This window comes from Fulmarus glacialis, unplaced genomic scaffold, assembly GCF_000690835.1.
Source record: "Fulmarus glacialis isolate BGI_N327 unplaced genomic scaffold, ASM69083v1 scaffold34815, whole genome shotgun sequence".
Taxonomy (NCBI): Eukaryota; Metazoa; Chordata; class Aves; order Procellariiformes; family Procellariidae; genus Fulmarus; species Fulmarus glacialis.
The window spans coordinates 1-20226 of record NW_009215535.1 but is presented as its reverse complement, the minus strand read 5'-3'; the positions used below and the strand labels follow the sequence as shown (position 1 = coordinate 20226).

The following is a 20226-nucleotide window of genomic DNA, read 5'->3' as shown; positions in this document are numbered from 1 at the left end:
GTTGGCACAAACCTGTAAAAGTCAGTGTTTTAAGAAAAGTCAACAGAAGAACATTTAAATAAGCATTGTTGTTAAAAGTATATTAAAAGTACATCTTGGGCTCAAGTTGATTCACCTTTTAGATACTTTAAAATCACATCTAACTGTAAACAAAAGTGCACACATATTTCAATGCTGCTCAGCACTGACTCAACCCGGCATTTAGAGGTGGCTGGCCCCGACCTGGGCTGAAAACTCAGTTCTGCAAGTTTTACGTTGCTTCAACAGGGCAACCTCTTCAAAGATAGCTTAATCCTGGGTTTCCTGTAGTCTTTTACGGAGGGGGTCCCTCTCAGATTTGAACCAGTGGTTGCCAGACATCTCGGGGGATGTTCAGAACAACTTTGGCAACTGCCTGAGTTGTTTCACATCAAGAATGGTGCCAACAGAATTTATGCTGTTCGAGTGGTTTAGTGTTTCAAGGGCTGGAGTATGCAGATTTCCAGGGAAGACCCGAGTATCTCCTTCATCTTTCCTGCCAGGTTGTTCAGTGAATTCAACTCTCCCAGCAAACAATTTGGGTTTTGATTTTAAATCCTTTAAAATCTGAACTGAGTTTTCATCTGCTTGATCTGCTCTGGGAGGAAAAATTTCATTTGTAATATTTCTTAATACAGGGCTGTTTAATTCTGGTGGAGAACCATTACTAGTCAACTCTCTGCTGTGACTTTTTCGATGAATGGGAAGTCTTCCATCAATTCTTTTGGATAATTCAGTCCAGTGGTTGCAGCCATCCAACACAGGGGTACAGTTTTTGTCCAGCATGCTTTCGCTTTTGACAGTGCCAGAACTGCCATCTCGAACATGCAGTTCCTCTTCGTCTTCACTGCTGTCATTGCCCTGTATCAGCCCATATCGCTTCATGTACTTCTTGGTTGCAAAAGACATATTGTTTGGTGAAATTAAGCTAAGACCCACCATGCTTTTGTCCATATTTGTATGCAACAGGTCTTGGAAAGAGAAATCTGCAGGAGGATTTTGGCCTGAGCGACTGAAAGAAAGTCGAGATAACTGATTTTCACTGAGATACTTGAGTGCTATAGCGTTTGCTTCCATGCTCAGATCAACAACATTAGGAGTTAAGCCACACATGCTGACATTGGCAAATGACATATAATTTAGTCCAGGAACCACCGCTTCAGGATTTATGCATGCTAAGATGCTGAAATAAAGCATCAAAGAGTTAGTTTAGTGTCACAGGAAAAGTACGCATTTTACAATATAATCTGATTATTTCATTTTGCTTGCTGTACCAATTTCTCCTTCCTTCTGAATGCCACAGCTCAATCGGGCTGCTCAGTGCTGAGATCATACATTCTGCACATACTGAAAAGCAGCTCTCCTGCTACTCACGCCGACAGCATCCAAATACTGTGTTAGAGAATTGATGATATTCCCTTCTGATTCAATAGTAACCACAACCCTCGTATGAAGAAGAGCCTGCCTCTAGCAGGTTTCAGAGCTGGTTTTGTTTTTAAAGCAGGTTTGAGCTGTTTGTCTATTCTCACCAGTGGATGTGACATTATATGCCTCTGGCCCTAAGACTCTAGATGCTACCAACCAACCCAAAATTTATATCTAGATAGAAGATACAAGCCCAATGACAGAGACCAAGAACATCTCCTCTTTCCCAATGCATGCCAATTCCAGGATTTTTACAGGAACTCTGACATAGTATCTGTTTCCAGAAGCCTACAAGGTTCTAGTTTTTGAAGGCATCCTTCAGTAAGGGAAATGTTCATTTGTTCTGTTGCTCGGTACACCAATTTCTCGTATACATTAGGTGTTTAGTTTAAAGACTGAAAGGACAAGCTCTGGTACACTGGTAGTGGTTATAAACCAGTGCATTTAGTACATGCATCATATACAAGTTCATAAAACCAAACTCCTCATGTTGAGAGTTAAGAGTCTTCCTATTTCACTGAGCATAGATTCTGAAGTTTGCTTAGGGAGAGTAAACTCCTGGCTCATATGAACAACCACTAATTATGCTATGGAGTTGCACTGTTGTTTCCTTCTCTATTGAGCTATAGACCATTTCTCAGAATTGTTTATTGGTCATGAAAGTGGCAGAAGGAAGAATCCCATCCCACTCCCCAAGTTTGAAGGAAAAAACCACAAGAATTCCAGTTTTGTCTTATGTGTTCACTTATTAGCATATTATTGACATTAAAAGAATGTCACTGACAGACTCTCCAGCCAGGAAGGTAGCCCAGAAAGTCCAGAAAAATGCCTGATGAAATTCAAGTGAAAAGGAGAGAAAAGAGCTTAGAAACTCTATGACTGGAAACAGCTTTTGACACACAGCTGAAGAGAAGATTGATTAGGAGATGGTTAGATTTTTTTGTTTACCTAGCAGTTACATACTAATATCGAGAAGACAATAAGGATGAAAGTGAAGCTGTACCAGGCAGTCAGCCTATACCTAAGCAGCTACATAAGTAAATTCCTGTGCCTCAAACACCTTCTTCAGAAATTACTTCTGCTCCTTCTTCTGTTTCATCAAGGTTGTTTCCCTCCCCAGCCACTGCAGCCTCCCTGTTTCAAGTCAAAGCACTCACAATAACAAGCGATTAGGACAGAACCAGTTTTGATTATATACCAAAGCCACAATAACAATTTTCACTTATACTGGTGAAGTGCAAGACAAAGCTTAAAAAGCAGCGACAAAATATATAGCTGCTTAACGTTCAGCCTCCCAAGTCCAGGGTTTCTCTGGAACACTTTGACATAGCCCAAAGGATTGAAATTGCTCAAGCAGCTTCGTTATTATTCTAGGCATGTGCTACTGCATGCACAATATTTTAAGAATCACCAGATGCTCTAAGAGCTAGAGCTACTTGTGTTATATTTAAATAATCTGAGTTTTGCTAGCAGAGCTCTTAAACCTATCTGAAATACCCATACTGGCATGAGCCAGTGTTTCATCTTTGCAGGAAATGTGGATCAAGTTGCCAAACAAATCCCCAGTGGCAGTGAACACAGTCCCTTTTCTTTGCTCATTAAGCCAATCTTCATTTTCGGTTGGATCTACAAATTACTACGCAAAACAATCAGTATTTTACCTGGCATTCTCCACTTTGTGTGTATTTTTCTTCATTTTGCCAGGCGAGTCAACCGTCACTCCAAGACTCTTCAGTTGTTTGAGTGTAGCACTAATCACACTCTCTTTATCCACCACTCCCATGTCAGTCTCTGAAGCCACTTCTATTGTATCATCAATATTCTGACACTTAGGACCATCTTCATGAACAAATCCTGGTTTAAAAAGCAAGGACTTTAAGAGGTGGTTTACTTGGCCCTACAGAAAAAGGGAATAGAGGACATGGACAAAAACATCATGACATGCCAGAGTTGTCAAAAAGCAAAATGCTGCTTTATTCTTACGCAACTTGAAATACAACTAGATGGATTAACAGCTTATTCTGACAAACAAGCCAAATTCAGATTCAGTTCAGATGCAATCACATGAACTCACAGCAGCATAGTCAAACACTGGAATATCTTACATTTCAAGCTTTCTGTAAGAGTCTGTTCTGAATTTAAACACATCACATACTGATACTCTTCAAGATCAAAGTATCTGCCCTTTAAGGGCTTTGAAGGTAAAATGCTGCACCATTTTAAAGGGCACTAATTGGGGAAGTTATGAACTGACTTTATTTTTTAACTAAAGAATTATTATTTATTAGGCAGCAGACAGCACTTCATATATGCATGGAAGAGTGAAGTATAGAATAACCACTTAAACCTTGAAAAAAAATGAAGAACCACAAACTTGGAACTTTTCTGTAGAGCACAACATGAACTTGAAAACCACACGCAATTTTTCATTCATGCCAATACCACATCAAAACTTCAGCAGTGTGCTGTTTTGACTGTTGCATTCAGTGCAGAATATCAAATTTAAATGAGTTACCAGTAAGTCCTGGTAAAGCTTCTGATCCTCTGATGGATGCCGAGGCAGCAACGAGGCAGGTGGTGCTGAGTTTTGCTCACTTGTTACCACCACATGGTTGCTGGCTCCCTCTGTTGGTTCTTTCTGTAAAGACACGCTAATACTTTCTTCCACGGATGAACTGCGAACAAGTGCTTGGGAAACGTTTCCATTTCTGAAAGAGAACACAGAGACAGCTAAATATTTCCTTGAAACAGAAAGCACAAGTATCACTACAGGTACCTTATCTTTTTGTGAGCACCAGAAGAAGAGAAAAATCGAGTATTGGAAACAGATCCTAACACATCTTGGTTTGTCTTCTGCTAGAGGCTTTGCTCCTTTCTGCAGTCATTTTCATTCAAAAATCACTTGAGGACTGAGGAAATACACCCCACAATGTGAAACTACAACAGCCTGACTAGTTTTTCAAAAGATGATTTGCAAATCGCAAGGGCTTCTCTGGACTAGGCAAAACTCAGTGACACTCTATGACTTAACCTTAAAACAGATGAAATTAAAGTTGTTAACAATTTGGAGTCTGTCTTATGTTTTCAGCATTTTTATGGACACTTAAAAGCCTTTAGGAGTAATGTATCTTCCATATGTTCTGAAACATGACTTATTCAAAAAGCCGTTTTTACCAAGGTGAGTAACTGATAACGAGATTCCTGTGGTAGTTTAAAAACACTTTAAAAACTTCTCAAAGACATTGTTACAGGTACACACATACACAATGCACACTGAGTATCATGAACTGAGAACAAACATCTAGTTGAAATATTTCTCAATAGCAGATGTGAAAGAGGAACCATAATCTACCCTGAAGTTTTGAGATAAAAAGGGTAAATATTCTAGAATGAGTTACAATGCGATGCTCTGCATCCCGTTCAGAGAGCTGGTCTGTGCATCGCATAAACCTTTTGAGATCAGACATATCAATACTACTATCATCCCAAGGAGATCCTTAAGCGACCTTCCTCCCCCTTCCTATTCCTCCTCAGGAGACAAGTGTAAGATAAGGGAATTTCACAACTCAACTGATCAATTGCCTGTGTTGAAAGCGATAAGATTTAAATCACGTGACATACTAGATAGTCAATGTAGGTTATCAGTTACTGTTACACCAGCAATTATTCATCATACCCAAAAATGTTCCCCTCCTCCTCAAAGAGATTTGGGTGATGCTCTACATTCTTACTATAAGATACTTATACAGCTATTTTACAGGTTTATGAATCCAAGTTGAAGAGAACCTTAAGGTAGCACCTCTCAAAAATACAATGTTCAAGAGACTGATTTGAATCAGTAACATTTATGGTAGCAGAATATATTTGCAGATAAATATTCATAGTCCTTTAATAAAGTATTAAGTTATAGCTTAATTATCATCATCTTTCCCAAGATGATTATTTTAGAAACCTAATTTAACTGGAAGGGTATTCCCCCTCCTTTGGCTTTTTATTCTTAGAGAATATTAGATCATTAAAAGTGCCAAATTGTTGAGCTATTCCCTGTGTAAAAATAACATCTATATAGATAATTAAAAATATTTTTAAAATTACTTCCCAAATTAGTCTAAGATTAGTCATTGCACTATAAAGAATTTGAGCTTAAAAATAAATTAACAGCAGTGAAATTGGTACCTGCATTCACTACACACAAAGTAATTAGGTGTAAAATGTAGAGAAATTCAGTCACATAATCATAAACCCCTCATCCTAAGCCCCTCAGAATTGAAAAGGTTCTGAATGCTGACAGGGAAAAGCCACTGTAGGAAAACAACAGACTACAGCAGCGTCCCCTTTCCCCCTCAGGATTTAAGGTAAGAAAGGGAATGCTGCCAGCACTGTACATGTTTTCCAAGTTAAAGGCTTTTGCCATCAGCTGCTGCTGATAGGTAGGCTAGCTAAACGTGCATGACTGATAAATGCAGACTCTAAAGGCAACTGTGTTTTGGTGAGGTGCACAATTTGAAGCATAATTAAAAAACAAAGAAGGAAAAGAACACAACAACTGAAGTCAGGTGCCTGTTTATAATTTGTGAAAGTTGTAACTTATGAAAGGCAGGTCAGCTTATCATGTGAACACAAGATCTTTCTGGTTACTTACTGGAGAGTGTTCTGATTAGTTCCTTCTTCCACAAGATGAATACTGTCTACAAAGCTGGGCATGTCAACCACCTTTAAGGAAGAAGCAATACTTGTATTACTTGCATCTTGTTCAGCATTAATTGAAATGCTTATGTCTTCCTTAGAGATCTCTTCATCCTCTTTTTTTCCCTGTGGTGTGGCGTCGCCTTGTTTTTCTGAGGCTGTATTCCAAAATAAGCTAGCACCTAGAAGAGAATTAGAGATTTACCCGTTTAAGGAAAGTCATTACTATCTTCTGACACCCTTTGGCTTTGTAAAGCTAGAGGAATCATTTCCTCACATTCAGTTTTTTTTCACCATTTAAAAAGTGATTTAGGGTTTAGAACAGCTAAGAGTTGCCAAAACTTCATTCAAGTCCTGGTTTCTTCCAAAGCATACTTGATGAAAATAAATGGTTGTATTAAAGCATTTTAATGCATTGAGTTTGAGCCAGTTTGAAAATTTCCTCCAGACTAACCACAATATTTCCATGGATTTAACAGGAACCAATACATTAACATGTAACTTTACAGACACAGCTACATAACTTGCTAAAATTAAAGCAAATAGTCTCCTCTCCATGCATGTAAATGCATGGCTAACAAAAACCACCAATAATATATTTAATAGAACACCAGATGGGATAGAAGCTATTACTTTTAAAAACAGATGTGGATTTTTTCTTTCAATAAGGCACAATTTAAAATGGAAGACCTTGCTAAAGCTATTGGAAAAATAATTCTTCCAGTGATGGCAATCACTGCCATTGCAGCCCAAAGACAAAAGTAGCTCCAGCCTAAACTTGCAAATAACACTAGAGAACTTAGCGGGTGTTTGTACCTAGGTGCGTGTTTATGTACGTTCAGCATTTCTGCAAAACATTCCCTCCAAGCCCACACGAATCACAGAAACATCCAGAAAAAGTGATGCCAGTCTATTTTTAAAGACTAAAGTGTTACCTGTGCTCACAGCAATGCTCACACTTTTCCGAATGCGCGAACCCGGTGAGGACTGTGTTTCCATGGAAACAAGGTCCCCTTGCTTCTCAGGCTGCAGAGCATGGCTAGCTGCAGCTGGTTCAGAGGAACAAGCCTGGCGAGCCTGTGCTTCCAACAAGCGTTGGATCTGTAACGGTTATCAGAAAGTTATAATTTGTACAATAAAATATAAAGGATAACAGGCAAAAGTGAATTACTAAATTGGGCTCCTCTAAGGTCTGGATTCAAATCCAAGCTGCGCTGCCACAGAAGTCCGATAACCTTCCAGTTCTCAGCAGTGCATGCAGCATAAATCAGAACATCAATTTTGATGTTGGCAGAGCTAGCCAAGAAGAGGTTTTAAGCACACTGGCAGAACTACACCAAGACAACTTGAGTAAAGCCTATTTGCACTACACTTGTTGGAAGTATTCTCCGTCCCTTTTATTCATACGCAAAGCCTATTACCGACTTACCAGCCAAGCATTTATATGCCAACTGTCCCTACACCATGCTAAACCAACTTTGTATTAATTACAAAGCTAAGCACTTAAATGATAAAATTAAGGTTGCCCAGGCAATCTTCACTCTAGTATTTGCATCCACCCTGTTCACTGATTAGTTCACAGCTCCATGGAGAAATACCGTAACAGTGAAGGCTGCATTTATACAGTAAGGAGGGGTTTCCCTTCTTCATGCATAACCCATGCTTTGAGAGCTTGATTTTACATACAGCAACTATATCTAACGCGTATTTCAGTTGCAATCTTCTGGTTTAAGCAGGAAAAATACGTCTTGTGAGCAATTGTACCAACTTTGCTATTCCTATCATTCATCACCAGCAGTAAAATTTAAACTCTGGCTCTTCAGCCCCAAATCATACCCTGCAAAATACAGGGCCAGCAGTGTAACTAAAGAGGTCAATATTTTGAAGAAATGTAACCTGGTATTGAAACAGAACTTAAGGAGGCCAGCAAAGCCCAATTTTTCAGCCCAGCAACAAACACCTGATGAATCCTGCCAGTTTGCCTTAGACAGACAGCTGAAATTTTCTAAGCAACAGCCTCAATAGCTCAGGAAGCTGCAGGCTTGAAGATGGGCAAAGCAACACATGAGAACATTCTATGCTTCATCTGTACGCTTACAATAATTCCAAAGGCTATAGCCTACACAGTAAATTTTTTTTACATAGACAAGCATATATATATATATAGGAAAGCATTTATAAAGAAGGCATATCGGTTTGCATTGTAACACAGTCTGCTAAAAGGGAAACCTTCATGTTATGGAAATATGATAAAAATAAATGCAAAATTTAATTAGGAAAGAGTAAAACAGTTTTCATTTAAGGGACACCAATTAGCAGAGCTAATCAGGACCCTCCTCCATCCCCAAACTGCAGCTGGTATGACAGGCTCTCGTGTTCCAATAAGGATAGACAACAGTTAAATTAATTCCTTTGGCAGGGGAACTATAAAAGCATAATCTCCTACTAAGAGGGCAGAGGAGAGAGCTGCCATTTCCACAAACCTGAGCTTGAAGTAATTTGAGTTGTCTATCTTGTTCTGTAAGAACCCGGTACGCATCTGGAGATAATCCCATCATTCCATTATCTGATCCCACTTTAGAAGCAGGCATGTGCAGGCATGGTGAGTGAGCTGCACAAAACTGTGGACTAGAGGGGCTTGCACTTGAAGGCAGTCTTACTCCAGGTGATAAGCTATTGTCGAGACAACAGTTCCCCATTTTCCCATGATATCCCATGCTTATAGGGCTGCTTGTGGTATATCCTGGATTGCAGCAAATATTTGGACAAATAATATTTTGATGGAGCACTGTACATGGATTCTGTTGAGCCATCTCCGATTGGATTTCCACTCCATGTTTGGGGCTCATTTTACCAATTCCTTGCCATGAGTTCATCGGATTATATTGGACAGAAGCAGGAAACTGACAGTTGCATGCACTGGCTGGACAGCAAGGTGGCACTTGAACTGGCATCTGAAGTTCTGGCGGTCTTTTGCAGCTCTGTGGTGAAAAAGCAGAGTTGTAAAGCACTGGCTGCATAACAGCTGGAAGCTGCTTGGAACTGGATATTGAGGTTCTTCTAATTGGAGGTTCTCCCTGCTGTGTGACTCCCCCGGGATTTAATACAAGTCTTTCTGATGGCTTTCTGGGGTGATCCACAGATGTATCCGGGGAAGGCCCACTACAAGGGGTTGAGGGAGAAGACCCAGAACTTGTTCTTGATTGAGGGCAAGCTTTCTTACAGTGCAACTGTTGCTGTAGTAGAGCTTGCTTTCCTCTGGAAGGCCTTGAAGTCGGAATTTTCTGGTTTAAATGGTTTGGTAATTGCCTCAAAGAGGGACCTCCCGTATTAGCAGAAAAGTTTTGCTTGTCTTCAGAGTGCTGGGTGGGGTAATATGTAGATCCCAAGCACCATTTCTTTTTAATAGGCTGATGTAATGCTGAGGGTAGACTTTTAGCATTTGAAGTTCCCATAGGCTTAGACGATTGTCTTGATTCTATGAAACTCCCATCCAAAACAAGCGACAGTTCAGGAACTGAAGGAAAGATCCTGGTAACCTGAAGGGACAATTACACAAGCAAGTTTAAGATAATTTTAAAATACTGTCTTTCAGCTCCTGACATCCAGAATTTCATCAAAGAAAATGTTTTCATTTAAAATCAGTATATGACCATTACCAACTACACATTGAACACTTTTCTGAAGATTGGAGAATCCCGATACAGAAAAAGCAGCAAGATCTCTAGGATCATTCTTAGAAGACAAAATTGCTTTCAATACAGCATAAGAGCCATGTCTACCAAATGAGTGCTCCATGTCATCCTGGAGCGCATTTCAGAGTCTGGACCTTTCCCCTTCAAGAAGCGGACTACATGTTCCCTCTTACTATTCTTAGACTCAGTAGATAGGTGCAACAGAACATATTTTATAATGCACAACTGTCACATCCATCTAGACCTATGCTGTGTGAGGGCTGCTATTTCATTATATTTGTATATGCTTCAGTAAAAAAGGACAGACCAGCAGATCTTTATTTCATTTACCCAAAAATACACAAGAAAGTTTGCTGTCTCTATCTTTGCCTCAGCCGCCACGGGTCTTCCATTTAATGGTAGCAAGATTCCCAAAGTAGAACCTACCATCTCTGTTCCCAAATCCTAGCATATGCAGGAATTAAAGTGTCTATAATCCCAGATAAAAGGCAAGTTAACTAGAGCAGGAGTTGGGACTTTTGGTTCATTTCTTCAGTTCTGTTTTCACCTGCTAGCACTTCGAGACAGAAGCTTTATACTCGCCAGTCCCCTTACAATGAGGTTTTTTTGCTGCTTTAAGTGTCACATCTGAGATGCCTAGAACAATTATTTACTCAGTTACCTGTTGACTCACTGGGTGAGGACTTGGAATTGGTCTGGGGGATAAATCCTCATCTTCTACACCAGAGTCGTGATCGCTTGCTGACAACTTGCTAGGTGAACAGCCTTGGGGAGGACTAAAACCAACATAAATCAAACTCAAAATGTTTGCTTGTCAGATTTGGCAGCAGTAACATGAATCTTCACATTTTTCACTGTGCCATCCACAGTGCAATATCAGCAATATTTTTTCAAGAAGCATCTCCTCCCTGGTCAGCTAGGGAGTTCACACAGTGAACAGTTCTAAGATCAGTGAAAATACAAATGCTGCTTTTGGGCAAAAAGATACCAACCCTCCCTCCCTCCCCACACCCTCAGACATACACACCTTTTAAGTAACATTCTAACAGCAAAGCACTAATTCATATTAGAAAGATAGGGAGTGCTACAGTAAAGATTGTAACATCGTTCAAAGGAAAATAAAGGCCATCTTATAGGTAAAAATGGATAAGTCAGGTTCTTAAAAATCTCTAAGTTTCAACCTACCCAGGTCTCACAGCTCTGAAAAGTCAGAAGGAAAAAGGAATTTTTAGCAATTTAAGTAGATTTCAATTAGAGATTTGCTTCAAAGGACAGATCTCAGAAAGCTTAATACAGTGAACTAAGCTCCATCAGTAAGGAAGCCTTTTTAGAAACATCCACTGTATAAATTACAACCACCAGTATTAAGAGTAGAACTATGAGTAGTTTCTCTTGGAATATGGTCAGCCTGACTGTCTTACTTGAAGATTATTAACTCTAGGAATAAACAAAAGCACATACACAGATTTTAATGCGAGAAGATCACTGTATGCACAGCTAAACTGACACCTGGCACAGCAGAGGTCAAAAAACCTCATCCAATAAATATTTAATTTTTGCATATAAATGACATCTGAAAGATTTACCTTCTGATAGGAAGTTTCTTGCAAACTCTGCTGAAGAACTCAGTTTCTGCATTTTGGTTTTCTGCACTCAACTCAAACTGGATAGGGCTCTTGTCTGAAGGTTCAACATTCTGGAATGAAATTGTCTGTATTTGTGAAGCATAAAGCTTTCAACTTTTAATCAGTGACGTACTATTCCCAAAGAAATCATTTTAAGGACATTTATATCCGATTATTTGCTGCTTGTCCTCTACTTTCAATTCTCAGTTCTTTCACCACTACAAGGAGGCAGGCAACTTCCCTTCCTGTTCAACACTGTTCCCCCTGCTACTCTAAAGTGGTTGGCCTAATTATAGCCATGAGCAGATGCTTCCTTGCTGTAACTGCTTAGATACTCTTCCACAAGCCTTCACCACTATAGGGAACAGCAACCGTTCCTATACTGTTTCATAGCTGGGCAGGTCCTGGAGACAACAGAAGCAAGCCTCTGTTAAGAGGCTTGTCATCTTCAGAAAGCTAAGCTGTACCTAGGCTAAAGGTGGAAGGCAGTCCTGAACAGGGAAATTTAATTGGAAAGAGAACAGAGTAAGCAGCACAGGACACACATTACACTAGCTGCTTTTCTGCTAGAGCATAGGAGCATTTATCGAGCACATTAACAATTCAACTTCAGGTTCTGTACAAGCTTAGGAAAACGCATAAGGAACTGAGATTTCCTAGAATTTCCTCAAACCTTATTAGTTATCTCCCAGACATTGTATCATCAATTTCTTTCAAAGAGTTACTTTGCACAAAGATAAAATTGTTCCTGCTTTGTTACTGTAGCACAGCAAGAGATCTGCAGATTAGTAACCACTGAATTCCCTTTCACATTTAACTTCAAGCAAAGCACAAATTCCTGGCTTAGCTCTCCAGAAAGCACCGATGTGCATCACCCATAGCAGTTGTTACATGTGTCCAGCATGCACATAGTATACCAGATTGAAAAATGCTATAGGAAATCAGAATCTCTGCTCATAAAGCCAAAAGGTCACTAGTAAGAAGGAGCACTAACCAAGTCCAACACAGCACACTACATTTTAAAAGACAGATTCTTAATGCTATTAGAAAAGTGAGCAGTTGCTGCCTTTGGAGGTCATCTCTCAATTTGAGAGACAAACTGAATTTACAGTAATCACTTTAAAAAGGTAGCTTTATAGAACTACATCATTTTCAAACACTGCAGTTCCATTTGGGTCACATTACAGTGACTCCTCCTTTAAGTACTTACACTAGAAGTTGAATTTTAAAGTACCACAATGCAGTAGCAAACCAAGCCACTTACTTTGAAGAGGTGTACTGTTTCATTGCAAGTTAAGATCTGAAACCCTAGTTCAGTCTGTCCGCTGCATGGAACGCACTCATAAAACTCTGGTTCCTTGTGTGTCAATGAGTAAAGCACAATAAGAAAACTCCCAGATTCTGAAAAAACCCTAAAATAGAAAAAAACCACATCTTAAAAAAAAAAAAAGAAACAAACAGGAAGAAGGGCCTTAGTTTCTCAATATATGTGTGAGCAAACTATCACACAGTTTAGCAAATGGGTGAATCACTGCGTTTTGAATGGTAGTGAGCCATAGATAGAGCAGATGGACTTACGACTGATGCCACGTGCAAGAATCAAAGCAAAGTAGAGAAATGGGAATAATTTGTCTACTTTCTAGTTTAAATCTTTAGGATCACTTAGTACTTTAAATGAATCCCTGGAAGACTTCAATCATAGCATGGAAGAAAACATCTGTAAAAATTATATTGTGATTTTTTTTTTTTATAATTCAATTGAAGATGTATTATAAAGACATTTAGTGTTTCAGTTATCCCTAAACACTCCAAAAATGCTCATTAGAAAACAGATTTTTTTTTGAAGAAAAATTATATTGAAGTTTTTTCTACAGGTTGAGAACAGTGAGCAGCAACAGTCAACATTTAACACAAAAGAGCAGGGATAATGAAAATAATGTGTATTTCCAGGAAAAGGTAGTACAACCTTCAGAACAACTTTTCTTTTTTATAGCTTGGGGGGAGGGGGGGGTACGTTTGTTTTTTCTTCAAACAGTATATGTGATAGAGAAAGTAGCAGGAGCAAGATGCTTGAAAAATGCATTCACACACAACTTTAAAATTACACTTACAACTTAAGAGTCAAAAATGTATAATGCACAGATTAAGCGGTTAGTCTGCAGAGGTTAATTCTGTTTGCATGGTTCATCAAATCTGCCTAATCCACTTCCAAGATGGAATCAGTGAAAGTTAATGAGAGTCAAGCATCTAACTTGACTATCTAATAATCTAATTGGGCTCTTATCTGTATTTGGGCATATTTAAATTGTTAAGGGAAAAAAGTCTGTTCTGTAATTACAGACACATCTGTACACCAAATGTGGTTTTATTTCATAATTTAAAAAGCAAGCGTGGTCGAGCAGAAGAAATTCTTATGCATACAGCATATTTTAAAGTTTCATTTACCTGAAGAGCAGTTTTAAACTATAAACACCTGGACACCCTCCCAGCTTCCATATAAATAGAACTTGGCAAATGTTACAAGTGAAAAGATGTAGAGAAGGAGGAATGATTATCTACTAACATCACAATGAAAAAAAAAATCAGAATGCAAAAACTATAAACCCAGAATATTTAGCAGGAAGTCATAACAAGACGGTATTAACTGCAAATCAATATGCTTCAATATGTTGGTCAGATACAACCAGGGAGAAAGCTTATGTCAAAGAAAACACCCATAAGAAAAGTTCAAAAGCAAACCCAAAACCCCACCACTGTTTAAACTACTGTTTCCTGCTTGCTGCTTCTTATTTAAACTAAAATGCAGTGACCTTAACGATATTAATGTTTAGCCTCTTCTGTCTGAGATATCAGCCCGGCTTCCTGGCGCTTCAGTCATAGAAAATTTGTGAGGCAGAAGTCAAAACCAGAAAAAACAATTAAAACAGACAGCCTTACCTCCTATATAAGATATAGATCACAGAATTCCCTCAAATATCTTTGAACAGAGCCCATGTCGCCATGCATTTCTGTGGAATACATTTTTAGGCAGCCAATAGCTTCTATGTTTTATAGATAAAAGTGACTTGCCTTTCTTGAATTGAAGAACTGAATAAATATCGCAAGCAACAGGCCCAGACTTGAGGACTACAGATGTGAGTAACACCACTCAGCCAACTAGAAGAAATTAGAGGCAGTTCCATTACGAGGTTTCCACTATGTAATTCCTCAAATACATCTCAAATCAATATGTGTATTAATCTGTACAAACCGAGCCAAACACTTACACTCCAACTAATGGCAGAGCATAAGCCTTGGGATCAGACTCGAGCAGCAAAAGCAATTTTCGTGTCTGGTCCATAGTAAGGTAGCTGAAAGAAAGCAGAAGTTGTTTTTTTTTAGTATTTTGGAAGGCAGTCTTCCAGAAAAAATCCTGAAGAGACAAATACAAGTTCAGAAAATACTGTAAGAAAAAAAGTTTGGGGGCAGGGGGGGCGGAATCAAAACCATTCTTCCTCCACACTTACAGCAACTCCTCAGCTTTTCATCAATTCCCTGTGTATCAAAGAATTATCAAGGACAAAACTTCCTTAGTATTATGGTATTCACAACAAATCTAGAAGTGCAAGTCATGTTAAATTTCAAGGGTAATTTTCAGAGAGGCATTCACAAGGTCTCTCTCCAAATAAAATTACTTTCAGTTGCTTCAAATTATTTCCCTGATCTATCCTTTTCACCCTACTAAATTAGTTACCAGTCAGAATGACGATTCCCCAATACCATCTTAGAAGCATGATTAACAGAAAAAGCTTTGATTCACATACATCTGATTTTCATCCTAGGACAAGCACTGATATTGTTTAAAAAGCTGGATGCTGTTTATATTTATTATGTTAACTAGAAGTGTGTCCCCCTGCCCCAGTAGGAAGATCCTTCTACTGATGTCAAAAGCAAGAAAAACTCCTACTGAACCAATGAAGATTTTCTCCCCACCCCATTTCCTCTTTCTTGTTTATAACATTTTAAATTTTTCCAAGTCCAAGAAGTTACGTTATTTTTATGCCAGTTATTTTACTAAAAAGCAAAGCACTGGTTGAGATCTCACCTTCCTACCAGCTTTAGGAAATGCAACAAACTGCCAGGCAACTTTGATAGCTTTAGCATCACCCTTTACTCACCCACATTTATAAGTTCCTTGAACTTGTGCAATATTCATAGGACTGTTCAAATTTCTTGCTAGGGCTGTAGGAATAATTGGGACAGACTTCACGGGGGTGTATTCCAAGATGTTTGCTGCGGTAATAGAAGCCCAGTAAAAATTAAAATGTAGATTATCCAGATTTTCTGTGAAAACAATGTGAGCTCTGACAGTGAGCAGTTTAGAAAGATCCAGTGATTCTTTACTGTACAGACTGTGCTGCAGACCCTAGAAGTAGGGAAAAGAGAAAAAAGTTAAATACACTAAATTGCCTTCATACAACTACCATGATTCAAGTTGTATTATACTAGAAACTCAAATCATTCATCACCGCTACTATTGCAGTAGGCACTGTATAAAAAGCCATTAACCCAGGTCTCCAAAGCTCATGGCTGTGCTCAATATAATGAATAATGTAAAATACAGTTGAAATTAAGCTATGCCTATCTTAGCATTGTTTTATGATGTATTCAAAAACCTGGGGTTACTTAAATTGTATAAAAATTAATAAAATAACAGGCAACTAGAAGGCTCAAGCTGATCTGTCAAAGTTTTCTTATTTGCATTCAAGAATTTTGTATTTTAACATCTGGATGTATCGTGATGAGAAAGTTTAGATGTGAAGTAAGCATTATTTGTATTATAAAATACACACAACAACAACTACAGGCAAACGTTTACAGGAACTGAAGGTGTGTTTACTAGATTATATGTCTACAGCAGAGCACAGAAGTGACAGGCACACATTTCAGCTATAACTACTAACCTACATAGACTTTACATGCTTTCTTGCAAGTCACTTGCTTAGCAATACTTTATCAATAATTGCGCAAATACTGCAACTCATTCATGACAGATTCGAAAGAAAAAGCTGTTATTTCTTGTTTAAGCAAGCTTGCTGCAATCACTGTTGTCTTGCTGGTTTTGGTAGTCAGATCAGCTGAAAAACTTCGGTCAGACAGCAAGATTTTAGTCCAAGATTAAAGATTGTGTGATCCTTAAATACCTGTGAAGACTAACTGATTTTAATAGTTTCCGATACACTTTTCAATGACACTCGAGCAGCTCATTTCACATAGCCAACTAAATAGTCTTCCTTCAGCCACAACTTTGCTGTGTTTGAAATTGATGGTGGTTGGAAACCAAGCCCTGTGCATAGTCCAGTCCCCTGCCTAGAAGACAGTTTATTGTTTAAGAGACCCAAAAGTTGCCAACAGCTGCCTACCTTGAAAGCCAAGCTGATATCTTCAGCACTGTGCACTATAATATTATCTGAAGAAGGTCCCCAGGCATTAACTGTACATGGAATCAAAAAGTCTCCAGGAAGAGACGCAGTTGGAATTTTGCCCGATCCACCAGCAACTTCTCGACCAGGATCAAAGCGGTCTATTGTTAGTGTTACGCCTTCCCCATCTTTAAAATAAATACATAAAGTCAGAGTCCAAGAGCAACAACTCAGGCTCCTTGATAACGGCTTACTCAACCAACCAATATTGTCTATCTATCTGATGTTTAAAGTTACCTTCATCTACTGCAAGAGTCCCAAGCAAAAAACAAGAAAATAATTTCTTTTCATTCTGCTTAGCGTGGCGGTAGGCAAGTCGCAAGGTTTTCTCCATCATAGATAACTTTGGGTTTCTAAAAAGAGACAATAAGTTTAAGACTCAAATTATTTTAATGCTTTTTAAAAAAGTATTTATTATATTGCAATAGCTTCCACATTTTTTTCGTCCTTTAAAAAGAAAATATACAGAAACAGGCCAAAGCCCTAAACAACAAAAAGGTAAGAATTAACAACATTATATAAAACGTCAATGGAATTTTAGCTCCTGTTCTGTGCATCATCCCAACTATTCATATTCAAGAAAGCCATATTTTAACCAGAGCAGCTCCACTGAATGCTCTGTACAATGACCTCAACAAGAATATTTTGGCTTGACTAGTCCAGCAAAGTAGTATCAGAGGGGAAACAATTCTTCCTATGGAGAATAAATAGAAAGGAGAGAAAAGAGCTTTTTTCTATGGAGAATAACTAATAAGGAGAGAAAAAAGCTGTTTCATCTGAAGGGCAACATTGTCACAAGAAATAGAGATGAACACAAGTGAATTATTTTAATAGAAGGTGGAAAAAGTTAGAAACGCTAAGACCAAAACATAGAACCTCTAAAAAGTCTCCTAAGTCTAAAGAGTAGAATAGGCCAAAAAGCTTAATTAATTTTGATGTGGTGTTCTCTCATTTTAGTACAATATTTAGTGTGGATGCTTAAAGCAGCAGCAGACTGGGCTCAATGACATAAGAATGCAAGTATGGAGAAAGACTGGGTAATTATAAAATCATTATTTAGTAAAAAAAAAAAAGGTAGTAAGTTTGGAATCTAGGGCAGTAAATACATCACCATTATTTTAGCTTGAGATAGCTTATCTGATTTTGACTTGGAAAGAGGTCAAAGCTGAAAGTAACGCTACTGGTTTATGTGAATACTGTGATGATGGCTCATATCATACCTGCTCAAGATTAACTAAGTGAAGTGCCTCCACAAAAATAGAAGTAATTTATTTTAAACTTTGTTGAAACTTGGAGGTTTTAATATTAACGCAAAGAACATTATGTGGCAAGTACAAGCGGGGGCCCCTCTGACCTATATGTAAGGCCTGTCCACCCTTATATGCACATATATGCATATACTTGCTCACATACTTGCGCGGATGACTATGGTAAGATTTTTGTAACATCTATATAAAAATTACCCATTTAAGTAATAAGGATAATTTTTACTCTCCATTTGTTTTACAGGTTAGGTTTGGAATATCCTGCCCTAGAAATTCACAAGTGCTTCGGATTTGCCTGTAGACTCATTCTAAACAAAAAAACATCAGAACTTTTGGCATTTTAATCCAGATTCCTGAAGCAAGTAAAATGCTTAGTTTTCAGTTTTACCTGAAGCACACTGTCTGTATCTAGTTTGTCAAAAATATTTTTTCCTGTGTAAATATTTAGAGACAAGGAAAAACATGTTAAAGAAAACTACAAATATGCAGTTACTTTTACACCTTTCCATATGGGAAGGAAACTGAAAGAAATTCTACATTACTTTAGACTGAGGCACCTCCAACCCACTTGACTGTGTTACACCACAGAAAGGGAAACTCTTAAATCTTTCCAATGAAAATCCCTATATACTTACAATGAACACACCGGTGGTTTCTTTTTCCTTTGTGCCTTGTCATACACTAGACTCAAAAGATAAAATGAGGCTTTGAATCATGTAATTCTTCATTTATTTTAACCTTTAGTGGCTTAAAAAAGGTTATTCATACCTGTAATAGGTAATATGAGAGCCAATGACATCACCCATAGGGGCTGGGTCCCAAAGTGCACACTTTGACAGAGGGAAACTGAAAGGGACCATCCTTTCGGGAACAAATCTGGGAAGAAGATCACAAAGATAAGGAAAACGGATTAAGTTTAGTACTTTCAAACAGCATTTATAAGAAGGAACAAAGCTGTAAGAAAAACAACAAACAGGATACATAAGCTGTTGGTACTTTTTTTTTTTCCCAAGTCCGGGCCAATGAAGCAGAAACTTTGCCCTATGAAGTTGTCAAGGATATGAACTACAAAGTCAACACAAAACTTTCACTTTCCACCCAACAGTTCATTCATGTAATCTTGGAAGATGTGTAGGTCAAAATAGAAGTTTGCAGATAAAGCTCAAGAAAAAACTGCTCTGGATATATTGTAGGAAAGGAAAAGGTCATCAGTCATTAGAAACTCCCAGGGCACACAGATAATCTTGATTTAGCAAACTTCAACACTTGATCAGCTTTGAAAAGCCCTGTTTTAGTCACTTTTTAAAGTTAGCATTCAATCCACTTAAGCTTTGAAGACTTCTGAAATAAAACCCTGGCTTAACTCAAATAATACAGTGCAAAATTTGCAATCAGACTTCAAAGGGGCCTGAAGAAATTAGTATGTAATTATGTAAACATATCTACACAAGCAGGATTACATTTTTTAGGAGTTGCCTAAACCAAGTATATTAAATAAAACACAAAATATTTGACAGTCCACATCATTTGGCAAAAATCTCAACGCTTTTTAACAGATAAACAAGAACTTCCTTTGTAGGTATTTGAAGCGTCAAACTTTACCAAGGTGCTTTCTTTGCATTTCCTCAAGTTCCCACGAAAGAACTTTCTCTATTTTCAAGGTGGCCCTCTAAGCAACCCACCTACCTCCCATGATTCCAGCGACAGTTAACTGATTCCCATTAAAAGCTAAACACCCACCAAAGTAAGTCCTAATTTAGGCTTGTAAAAGGGGAAACTTTTTTAAAGCCCCACTGTTTTCACTAGTTTTTGGCAAGCACGGATCCGAAACACGCCCATAGCTCTTCATAACCAGAGCCGCCCTCGCAGAGCGGCACCGGGCCCAGCGTCTGCCCCGAAGGGCTGGGGGCGATGCACCACCTTCCCCCCTCGCGAGGAAGAGTACGGCGGACCCTCCCAGAGCGGTTTCCCCGACACGGAGCGAGTACCTCAGATCCAGGCCGGGCAGAACAGGGTCCATGCGGGGCGTTCGCAGCTCTGCCCCCTCCTC

General features: G+C 38.6%; 1 protein-coding gene across 1 annotated transcript; it reads right to left on the bottom strand.

Moving 5' to 3' along the window:
- Positions 1–372: 372 nt before the first annotated feature.
- Positions 373–20196, bottom strand: STIL (SCL/TAL1 interrupting locus). Its single transcript, XM_009578974.1, has 16 exons — positions 20165–20196; positions 18945–19052; positions 17149–17264; positions 16852–17039; positions 15607–15854; positions 14716–14799; positions 14519–14605; positions 12714–12861; positions 11411–11535; positions 10486–10600; positions 8613–9668; positions 7065–7230; positions 6086–6311; positions 3959–4151; positions 3105–3340; positions 373–1201 (listed from the first exon to the last, which is right to left on the bottom strand). Exons 1-16 carry the CDS (start codon positions 20194–20196, stop codon positions 373–375), a joined length of 3957 nt encoding a protein of 1318 aa, XP_009577269.1.
- Between the last annotated feature and the right edge of the window lie 30 nt (positions 20197–20226).